We start from the raw sequence: 12,622 nt of genomic DNA on the forward strand, positions 1-12,622 counted from the left end.
CAAAATTTTGTTCCTAATAATAGAACGTTGTGGGTACCATTCAAAGTGTATTTTTTTAACTATCAAAGAATATTCAACTCCTTATTAATTAATTATCAATAATGTAATGCCTCCCATCATAACACAGAAGGAAGATAAATATATATTATGGACAAAACTAAATATAAAAAATATGAGAAAAACAAACTATATGTACTTAATATCATTCAACAAATTCTTCACAACATAACTATTGAAATAGTTATATAATTAGATATTGATTCTTTTAGAAATCTTTTAATTATCATTTGAAGAATATAGGAAGAGGAGTTCCAAGAATATCTTGTTTAAATTTTCCAAATATAGGTTTTCTTAAGTTGAATGAGTTCAGTTTTGTCAACTTTTTATTGTATTTACTTGTTGAGAAGTGAAAATTTTATAAAATAATTTATTGAGCAAATTGTTTTATAAAAACATGACTTTTGATATGGAATCTTCTGAATCATGCCATCATCCTTCAAAATATCTCAGCCGGATCTTGTGTATTTAATTTTGAACTTCCTTTTTTGCACGCAACTCAAACTCCCGTTTACTAAAATTAGGAATAAGTTGTGCACTTTACTGAAATTAGCTTTAACTCATGCAGGATCTATCCATAATTAGGAAATGAAAACAAAAGTAGAAAACCTATGATCATTGGATTAGGGGCATGGTTAAAATTTTTTTTTTCTCAACTATTTACTATCTTAGTTCTCTAATCATAATTATTTAAGAATTTAATACGTGGAAGATATTTTCATTCAACCAACATAGTTAATCAAACTCAACTTGTTTATCTTTTTGTGACCATTTTGCTTCTAGGACAAGTGTATGCAATCTTGGACATAAATAATAAAAAACCCAAAATTATTATTTGAAAGCTACTTCCTCTCATTCAAAGAACGTGGTAGCTTTTACATCAACTATAAAGGAGTATCTGAATTTTTCTTTTCCAATTGAATAATTGATTCAAAACCTTGTTGATTGGGGTGGTGGCATAGTTTAAAAGGTTAATCGAAACATGTATTCAAAACCAACCTTAATTATAAATTTAGTTTAAAACGTGTCGATATGATTGATAGATTTTTTTCTTACTTTACTTATTTGTATTGAAAACTGTGATTTTCAGTTGAAAATTAAATAGTTTTTATTAAATCACGTTACTTACATTTAAGTTACTTACATCATTTAAAATATTTTAACCGTCTAAAATATTATCTAATAAATTTCAAAAAATTAAAACTATTAAACTAAAATAATTATATTTATTTATTTTTAAAGTTTAAAAATTAAAATGTATTTAAATTTGAGATAATGATAGAATTTCAATTCTTTTTTATCGAAGTTAAAGATCAAAACTTTAACTTTTTTTTATAGTATGCTTTAACATGAGTTGGTGATAAAGAAAAGACATATTGTCTTGTGTTGGAAATTTGATACATGTGCGATGTTCAAAGCATGAAAGTGTAGGAGAAGGCCATTGGTTAAGATTGTAGTACGATGTTGGGTAGGTTGATGTTGGAATGGAAGAAGCCATTAATGAACAGTGATTAAAGATAAGGACAGTGAGAAATGATAAGATTAGAGAGAAGAGAAGGGGGGCCAGAGGACAGTTGAATTCATTTTTGAGTACCAAAGTTCATATGGGGTGTTCGTGCCCGTGGGCCCAAACTTCCTTTTCTCAACTTTCGGGTACCAAACTTGGGCTCCACTTGGGCTCCAAAACAAAAACACCAAGTCAAACTTTCACTTTTTTCTAATCTTCATCACTCGTTGATTCTTCATTACTTCATCATTCATTTAATCATTATATAGATGTTGGATTGTTCAAAATTGAAAAAGATATATGTAAGATAATTAATGCGTGAGTCTAAATTTTCCACTAAAAAATAAAAATGTTTAGTAAAGATAAGAAAGAAAATTCAGTGAGTTAATTAATTCTTTTAAATGAGGGTATTAATAGTATCACATTAAAAGTGCCACTTCATGAATAAAAAGTGTTTTGACAATAAAAACTATGTTTCAAATTTCTTTTCATTTGCTATTGAAACTTTTACTCTAAGATATCACATCCCACTTCCACAAAGATTAAAATACACCAGTGGCTTAAGTATACTTTTTCATTCTCTGAATAGAGTTTTTTTATTCTCCAGTTATTTGATTTTGTGAAATGTTATTTTTAATTATTCGAGTTAATTTTTTATCATGTTATAAGTAATTATTTATTCCACATTTCTCACATATGTTTATACTGTAAAATGCATTGCTGGTTAACTATATAAAATATATTACTCTATTATATTTATGTTGATTAACATAATCATTTTGAGACATAATTTATTATATAAAAAAGCATAAGTAATTATCAACAATGGGCAATTTACTTAAGCTTTATGACATTAGACGAAACATATTGGCGTAAAGCCAAAGTTGTATCATTTTTATCCTAAACATGAATTTTAATACAGTTTCTGCACTAGACGCTATATTTTTTAAATAATCACTTTTAAAACTTCTCGATGCTTTAAAAATTTGTTTTTAGAATAAAAAATTATGAAATATTGCCTTGTTTATACAACAAGAGTTTCTTAGAATAAGAAATTTATAAGTGTAAATTTGTTATACTACTCGTCAATAACAAATTCAAAATAAAAAATAAAAATATAAAGCATATTTAGATTTCTCATTGTTAGTTCGTTTTTATTTTAAAAAAAAATTATTTAAGATAGTTTTTATTTTAATATTCAAGCAATTATTTTATCCCATATTGGACTGTACTTTTAAATTGATTTGTTAATATAATCATATGTTTTTAGTTTCTAAACTTAAATGTAAATTTGAAATTCGTCTTTGTCATTAATTTTGATATACTTTGGTCTTCAAAGTTTAAAAATGAATAAACATAATCTTTATAATCTAATTGTGTGAAATATTTTCAATGTGAAATAATATTTTAGGATGATGTTTGAGTTGTATACACCAATTGACACTTTTAAACTCAAATACAATCTTAGAACATTCTTTAACACATAAATTTGATATCGTTAGATTAAAATGACAAAATTCATTTATTTTTTAAGTTCAAGACTAAGATGCATTCAAGTTTATAATATGAACAAATTTCAATTTCACATCTAAAGGCTTTTTTGTATTTGGGGGTCGATTTTAATTCGAATTTATAAAAAAGGGTCCGTGTAAATTTTTTTTGCGAAACAAGATCAAGTCGTCAGGGTGGAGGACGACATTAGAGATGAAGTTGTTCTCCACCCAACCAGTTTCTTATTTTTTTTTTAAAAAAAGCAAAGTCGTCGTATAGGAGTTTAGTTTCTCTTCATGTGAAGAGTGAAGTCGTCGTCATAGATGACGACTTCACTTTTAGGTTTTTTTTTTAATTGGAACAATAAGTAGTAAAAATAAAAAAGCCATTTTTATTATGTCATTTTTATTATCTAATATATTTTATTAAATTAATTTATTGTACTAATAAAAAAAATTACAAAAAAAAAAGAAATATAATCTCTACCGTTAACAAAATTTTGTAAAATATATATATATATATATATATATATATATATATATATATATATATATATATATATATATATATATATATATATATATATAAACTACAAGGTTAAAAAAATTGAAAAGTGAAAATTTTGAAAAAAAAAATATAAATCTGCAACGTTAAAACAAAAAAAAAAAAACTAAAAGTGAAGTTGTTATATAAAACGACGACTTCACTGTTCACAATAACAGAAACCGTCCCCTACTATGACAAATTTGCTTTTTGCAAAAATTAAAATAAAAATAAGAAACCGGTTGGATGAAGGACGACTTCACCTTTAATGTCGTCCTTCCCCATAACGACTTAACCCAATTTTACAATAAAATTTTTAAAAGACCCTATTTTACAAATTTATGGTCAAAAGGACTCCGAAATAAAAAAAAATCCTCATATAAATCAAGAGACAAAATATATTTAATTATCTTGTAAAAATATGTCCAACACACAGGATATTTTCAAAGAGGTAATGTTCTAAGTGAAATAATGATGAAAGTGTTGCATGTGACCAAAGTACGAAGTCCTCCAACAAAAAATTGTGACATCGGAGAACTCAAAATGGTGAAATAATACATACGTGTCTTATGGGTTTACGTGAGAACAATGGTCTCTTTCAAGATGTTTCTTTCATGCACATCTAAACAAAGTATTGCGTTGTATAACTTTGAAAACTTTTATTTTATAAGCAACTCTTATCACATGCATTGGCCATTCATGTGACACATGCATGCATGCTACCATCACCATCTTTCCCCACTTTGATATGCGTTTGTAACATTCTAGAAGTCCACCACATCCACCATTCTCCCTTTGCATACGTTAAATACTTGGTCCAAAGTCTTTGTTGTTATTGCATTTCACAATATCAGGCTTTGTTTTATACGTTGTGCTTTCTTTCTCTTATAAAACTATCCACATCTACATTGTTATACCTAACATTATTTTCATTAAAATTCACAACAATTCAAAATTAGATGACATAAACTTTGTCAAAGAAATCGTGTTTCAGTTTTCAATTGATTGTGGCGACTTTACTTAATGTTGATGACCACATTTTAGTTTTGGTTGTGCCGCGTAGCTTTAACAGTGGCAACTATGGATTTGCATGCATAATAAATAACCAATTTTGGAACCTTAATTAGAGTGACACATGTAATGGATTATGTCTAACTATAAATGATTATGCAAACAATCATAATATGTTATGTGGTTCCGTTATTTATCATTTCCTAATTTTTATCGTATTAAGGGATGTTAAATTATACTAGTGATGCCCCACCCTGCATGCTCTGCAAAAATCATTGATCATGGCTTTGGTTTAAAAACACTACAAGAAAATGCTTCATTAGTAACCAATTTTAGTGATAAAAAATTGTTAGTTACTATAATTACTAATTTAGATACAAGTTTACAAAGTAAAAACATTATTGGTTATTAAAATAGTTACTATTATGAATAAAAAAATTATAATTAGTTACTAAATTGGTTTTTAAAATTAGCTATCATAGTTTTGCTTATCAAATAAACTAGTCACTAAAAATTAGCTATCAAAATAACTTAATTACTAAATTGCTTTCTAATTAATTAGTGACAAATTTAGTGCCAATTATAATTTTTTTTTTTATATTAGTGACTATTTTAGTAACCAATAAATTTTAATTTTGTAAATTAGTATCTAAATTGGTCACTATAGTGACTAACAACTTTTAGTCACTAAAATTGGTTACTAATAAGACATTTTCTTGTAGTGAAAGAAAATATTTTTATCAATGGTAAACTAATATGTCATTAAGATAAAGAGATTATTAAAATTAAATCTAAATTCTGTTATTATATTTCTTTATTTATTCATATATAAACTAATATAAAATTAAAATAATTTAATTATCTTTTTTATTTTGTTAATATTTAAATTGTTATAGAAAAATATAATCCTTAATTTGTTAATGTGTGCAGGTTTTAAAAATGTCGTCGTCATCTTCAAAACCAAAGCAACAAAGAGATCTCCTATATAAAAAGAGTAAAGAAGTAATTCATCTCCATAACAAAAACTATGTTTCAAACTTATTTCCTTTCTCCATTTTTGTTACATAATGCACAATATTTCACAACTGAGTAATAAATGAAGAAATATTATGGTGATTATGAGAGCAAAATCATTGTCCATCCGAAGGTAATAGATTTTTCTTTCTGTTATAATAAGATTTGTATTTTCTTAACATCTGGCATTTTAGTCTTTAGAAAGATTTATGTCATGAGGTGATTACTTTGACGACCTTATCCTTACAAGATGATGATTACATTTTGAATCACATTTAGTACACTTAATCTTATATGTGTTGAATTATACTTAATTATAAATCCATTATTTTAACTGGAACTAATTGAGTTTTACTTGAAATTATTGATCAAAATCAATTTTTTTAATTCTTCGAAGATGTTAGACGTTCTAGATAGATGACTTTCGTTAGATTATCTAGACAAACAAATCTAATTAGGTGGTCTAGACAGTTGAATCTAATTAGACACTAGATGATCTAATAAATCATCTATGAGTTGAGTTTTGATGATATGATCATGCATAAACACTTATTGAACATTCTAACTTGTGAGTTGAAGTTTAAACAAGCTCATATATTGTTTATAGCTTATAAATGATATATGTTCTGATGGACCTATGGACGATATTAGCAAATTGATTTGGTGATTTTCTAGTATCTGTAAGAAGCTATAATGATAAACTTATTAAAGAAATACATTATTTTGATGTTTATATATATATATATATATATATATATATATATATATATATATATATATATATATATATACCTGATCGTTATTATTTTGGTACAGAACCAGACGATCTTAAGAACTCTCTATGTCGAACCTCTTCTTGTTCCTCCCTGGACTCCTCCTGGATCTCCCGGCCGTCTACACTCCGGGGGTGGGGGTACCTACAGGCACTCCGACGCTCAAGTCAGAAAGTGATTCGATATGAAGTGTGATTGGTTCAGTGAGAAAAGCATACCTTTACGTGTTCACTAGGCCTTAATTTATATTAATTTCTTAACAGACCTGTTATTATTATTTACGGGCCATTTGTATTCGAGGATCAATTCTTTCCCTTTCCGAATATGGTTGTACGCGTCAGTTCTTTCCTTATTGACTGAGATTGTGTGTCTGCATTTTGTCAAAGATCAACTCTTTCCTTTTGAACGAGATTGCTCGTTTGTGCCTTTGTTAAAGATCAACTCTTTCCATTCTGAGATTTATTCGTCTATACTTTTGTCAAAGATCAGCTCTTCCCATTCTGAGATTAGTTCGTCTGTACTTTTGTCAAAGATCAGCTCTTTCTATTCTGAGATTTGTCCGTTTGTACTTCTCTAAATATCGACTCTTTCCTTTTTAGGGTTTGTCCGTCTGTACTTCTCCTCATATCAACTCCTTCCTTTTTTGGCTGAGATTGCACTCTTCTCTTCGGCACTTCTGCGCCATAATCCCATTTCCGTCTGTTACTCCATTGGGCTGGGATGTATACGACCAAAAAGGCCAGGATGTACCCGGCCATCACACTTATTGGGCCCTTTGTGTTGTGCTGGAGAAGTACCCTAACAACTAGGCTAGAGCGCGAGGGCGCCCCATACTTGGGCCAAGGTGAACCCGACCATTTGCTTCTTATCAGGCCGGGACGTACCCGACCATACACCAACACCAACCCCCCATTCTCGTAGTGAACATAGTGAAACAAGAGGCTGAAATGTGTAAAATTGAGTATGAAGGAAAGAAAGAGTGTAGTTGACCGAGATGTACCCGACCATTCCTGGCTGGGATGTGGTTGTGACGCTGCCAACATATGTCTTGGCCGAACCTGGCCATTCCTGGCCGGAATGTGGCAGGCCTCTTGCCCTCCTGGGTCAGTAAGTCTGCCTTTGTGTGTTGTTGTGTGTTATATTTGTCATATTTATTTTATCATTATGGGCGATCATCTAGGACGATGAAGCTTCCTTTCCCATTGATACATATATGGGGGGATCATCTAGGATGATGAAACTTCTTTTCCCATTGATACAAATATGGGGGGATCACCTGGTTTGATGAAGCTTCCTTTCCCATAGAGAGAATTGCTAAAAAAGTATTTGATTGATGCATTTGATTTAAATGTGTGCATGCTTTAGCGACTGAAAATGTAAGCGTAGAGTAATAATGATGAAAAATTATGTTTTATTTATTGCTACGATGCCTCGTTAAAACCTTCTTGACCAAATCCCTTGTTAGAAAAAAAAAAGATCAAGGTAGGAAAGAGTACACCATTTATTATGCAATCAATCCACAAATCGTTCGTAAGAAGTCTGAAAATTAAAAATAAGCATTTAACAAACTAACTGTAATACTTCAGAAGTGAGGCGTTCCAGGTTGCTGGAATAGAGACACCTGATAAGTGTTCCCATTTGTATGCGCATTTACCCACAACTTCCTTGACACGGAATGGACCTATTCCCAGTTGGGCAAGAATTTCCCCTCGTGTTTCCGGGCAGCACTTGCCATTCGCCGCACTAGATTTCCCTGGTGAAAAGATTTGAGTTTGATTTTGGTATTGTAGTGGTGCTGGGCTCTCAACTTGGTGTATGAGTCTTTCTCTCAGACTGTCTACGTAGCATCTCGCGCAGTTGGCTGGTCTACATGTACAGTGACTATGTCTCCCGAAGTTGACGAAAATTTTATAACTAAGTGATATGTGGATATCACCGCACCAAGCATGTTCAACGAAGGTCTCCCTAGCAAAATATTATAAGAGGTGTGAGCGTCAACAGTAAGGTATCAAATTTTTATCGTTTGCGTCGTTCTCCATGCTCCGAATTTGGTGAACAAATCAATATAGCCCTTTGTATTCACTCGCTCCCTTGAGAAGCCCATAATTGGCTCCGAGTATTATTAGATTTTTGCTTCCGAAATTCGTAACTTTTTTAAAGTGCCTCAGTACAGGATATCCACTGAACTACCCTAGTCTACCAAGGTTTTACTTATTGCAAAGTCTTCAATCTCCATTGAGATCACCATTGGGTTATTGTGTTGGGGGTCAATGGCTTGGAAATCATCATCACATAATGTGATGGGTGGCATGTGCCGCCGAGAACATGTAGATACGACATTGACATTTTGGATTGCTCGAACGTACTTTTTCCTCGCAGACATAGTGGCTCTGCATCCTGCGAAACCTCCTGATATATAGTTGATCACTCCTCTCAATGGCTTCTACCTCACATCCTGCTCATCATCTTTCTCGGACTCAACCCTCCTTCTGGTGCCTTCTTCTCGCCTCTCCTGGTACCCTAACGTTCTTCGTGGTCGCTCCACATATCTACCTTCTTTCTCTTCTTTGGAAGAGAATCCCTCTTCCTCCCGTTTGACAAATCTTCTCAAGTGTCCTGCTTGTATAAGCTCTTCGATTTTATCTTTCAAGGTAAAACAATCCTCTGTCGTGTGCTCATAATTCCGATGATACCGACAATGCTTAGTGGTATCCACGTTTGGGGGAGTCGAGACCCTTTGAGGGGTTGCTATTAGGTCGGCATTCAAGGCCTCCTCCAAAATTCTCGCTCTGTTAGACACGAAGGGTGTGTACTTGTTGTACTTTGGTTGTCTAGAGTCCTTGAACCTACTGTCAGGTCGCGGCACTAGCACCCTTTCTCTGTCAATGTATTTCTTATCCCGAGTGTCTGATCGAGTCATACTGCGAAACTCCTTTAATTCTTTCATCTGCATGAATTTGGTTGCCCTGGTTCGAAGCTCGTCCAGATTGCTCATGGGCTTCTTGCACAGACTGTCAACAAACGGGTCAGGCTCCAACACTGTTACAAGGTGGTGCATGGCGACCTCAGGATTTAGATTAGAGATATTCAACGATATCTTCCCGAAGCGCTCCATAAACTCCCGCAGAGATTCTCCCTTCTCCTGTTGTATATTTACTAACGCTAGAGAAGTGAGATGGTGTGGCTTACTGGTGTAGAACTGAATGTCGAAACGGGTGACCAACGTATCAAAACAATCAATAGAGTTAGGTGGTAATCGTGTGAACCAGTTGAGTGCAGGACCCTTCAACGACGTTGGAAACACACGACAAAGAATTGCGTCGTTTGAGGTATATAATCCTGCTTGGGTGGTGAATACGTCCACATGCTCCTCTAGATCAGTAGTGTCATCGTACTGGCTCATAGTCAACCCCTTCTAGCGTGCGGGAAGTTCTACCTCCATGATCCTGTCCACGAAGGGGTGGCGTTTGGTTGTTCTTAGTCTCGCGCCTGTTTGGTTGGTGGTCTGCACCCTGGATTCGTCTCGTCCTGTGCCGCCCTCTCCTTCTCCATTCCTATGAGATTCTTCCCTTTGTTGGGAATTTTGCTCAATTTGCCTTCGCATCCGCTGGTTCTCCTCTCTAAGGGCATTTATCTCTTCTTCGTTTTTGCGTCTCAATTCCTCCAACTGACGGTTCATCTCTCGTGCATCTCCGTTGCTACTATACTTTGATCGATTGCTGCTCTTGTCGACACCATCCTTCTTGAGAATAGCCTGGCCCCACGGTGGGCGCCAATTGTACCTGATCAATACTATTTTGGTGCAGAACCAGACGATCTCAAGAACCCTCTGTGTCGAACATCCTCCTATTCCTCCCTGGACACCTCCTAGATCTCCCGGTCGTCTGCACTCCGGGGGTGGGGGTACCTGCAGGCACTCCGATGCTCAAGTCAGAAAGTGATTCGATATGAGGTGTGATTGGTTCAGTGAGAAAAGCATACCTTTACGTGTTCACTAGGCCTTAATTTATACTAATTTCTTAATGGACCTGTTAGTATTATTTGCAGGCTGTTTGTATTTGAGGATCAATTCTTTCCCTTTCCGACTATGGTTGTACGCGTCGGTTCTTTCCTTATTGACTAAGATTGTGTGTTTGCATTTTGTCAAAGATCAACTCTTTCCTTTTGAACGAGATTGCTCGTTTGTGCCTTTGTTAAAGATCAACTTTTTCCATTCTGAGATTTGTTCGTCTGTACTTTTGTCAAAGATCAGCTCTTTCCATTATGAGATTTGTCTATTTGTACTTCTCTAAATATCGACTCTTTCCTTTTTAGGGTATGTCCGTTTGTACTTCTCCTCATATCAACTCCTTCTTTTCTTGGCTGAGATTGCGCGCTTCTCTTCTGCACTCCTACGCCATAATCCCATTTCCGTCTGTCACTACATTAGGCTGGGATGTATACGGCCAAAAAGGCTGGGATGTACCTGGCTATCACACTTATTGGGCCCTCTGTGTTGTGCTGGAGAAATACCCCAACAACTAGGCTAGAGCGCGAAGGCGCCGCATACTCGAGCCAGGGTGAACGCGACCATTTGCTTCTTATCAGGTTGGGACGTACATGACCATACACAAAAATATATATATATATATATATATATATATATGTATATATATATATATATATATATATATATATATATATAATAATTAAAATATTATTAAGAGTGTAATGATTAAAATATTTATATTTAGTAATTAGTAATACATATAAAATAATCATTAATATTAATAGTATATGTTTATAATAATTAACAATAATAATATATATAAATATGTATAATAATTAATAATAATTAAAATATTGTTAAAAAATAATAACATATAATAATAATAATTATTATTTATATTTGTGTATAATAATTAATAATATATATATATATATATATATATATATTAAAATATTGTTAAATTCTACAAATTTTAACTTATTTAATTTTATTTTTATCATTAGGGGTAATTTAGTAATTTTTTAAATTTTATATATTAAACTTTTTTTAATCTATCACATTAATAACTCAAAATCTATCTTCAAATCTACTCATTTTATTCTTCAAATTTATCCAAAAAAACACACTTATTCATCTATTCAAATTCACCTAAATCCATGTTTACACTTTTTCCAAATTCATCTTTTTATAGAAACACAATCTAAAGGAGACAATAATCAAGAATTAGACAATTTGCTCTAAGAGTGGAAGAGTTATCTATTTTACTTATTTTGATGGTAGAAACGAGAACGATGATGACAAATTATTACATTGTGTTTATGTTAATATTCAAAGTCGTTGTGATAATAATTATGCACAACTCCTGCATGACGATATCTTAATGATGTGGCCAAAGGAAACATAATATTGACATTAATAGGTCACATCATATCATTCAACATCTGTAAAAATGAGAGTAATGACACGTTTTTGTCTTGTGCTCTTTTTATAACTTGTGTTCTTTTGCATGAAGGATTTAAACTACTAAATGATTGATATTTGAAAAGAAAAATGTAGTCAACATGAGAGGGATTACAATGACCCATAACCTTGACCAAAAAAACTCCAAAAGTACAAATAAAGACTCTCATGTTCACATTAACCTTTATTATCATGATGGTAATATGTTAAACCAAATATGCAGAGACTTCGGTTAGGTTTAAATATTATTTCTTACTAACTTTACGGTTTCATCAAATAATTAATACAATATGAGATAGTCACGCGATTTATGTATGTTATTGTTTTTTATAATTTTATTTATTTTTTATTCAATATTTGTAATCAACAATATATAATTTGAGTCATATATTAATTTTTTTTATTAAAGATATTTTTAAATTTAGTTTCTAAATCCAATTTTACATAGTTGTACGGAAAAATGTTTCAACCTCATTTCCAATTTATTATATATATATATATATATATATATATAAAATTAAAAAATTATAAATTATAAATATATTTTTTTGCATTATATAAACTAACTATTTCATAATTATTCATCATTCAAATTTAGGTTATACCAATTTTCAATAAATTACAACTAATGAAATTAGTAATTAATTATATAACATAAGTAGTTTTTTTATCACAATAAATACATTTATTACAAAAATTTTTATTTATTTTATCTTTTTTAAAACTAATTGCCACTTCACTCTCTTATTCTTTCTTTCTTCATCTTCGCAGTCGATT

General features: G+C 31.7%; 1 protein-coding gene across 1 annotated transcript; it reads right to left on the minus strand.

Moving 5' to 3' along the window:
• Window positions 1–8,839: 8,839 nt before the first annotated feature.
• Window positions 8,840–9,799, minus strand: LOC114191287. The gene has a single exon (XM_028080459.1). The coding sequence runs from the start codon at window positions 9,797–9,799 to the stop codon at window positions 8,840–8,842; it is 960 nt and encodes a 319-aa protein (XP_027936260.1).
• Window positions 9,800–12,622: the final 2,823 nt, after the last annotated feature.

Source organism: Vigna unguiculata, chromosome 7 (assembly GCF_004118075.2).
Source record: "Vigna unguiculata cultivar IT97K-499-35 chromosome 7, ASM411807v1, whole genome shotgun sequence".
Classification (NCBI taxonomy): domain Eukaryota; kingdom Viridiplantae; phylum Streptophyta; class Magnoliopsida; order Fabales; family Fabaceae; genus Vigna; species Vigna unguiculata.

What these genes read in the sequence shown, in the direction of transcription:
- LOC114191287 (XM_028080459.1), bottom strand. Translation starts at nt 9,799, where the DNA reads ATGAGCCAGTACGATGACACTACTGATCTAGAGGAGCATGTGGACGTA.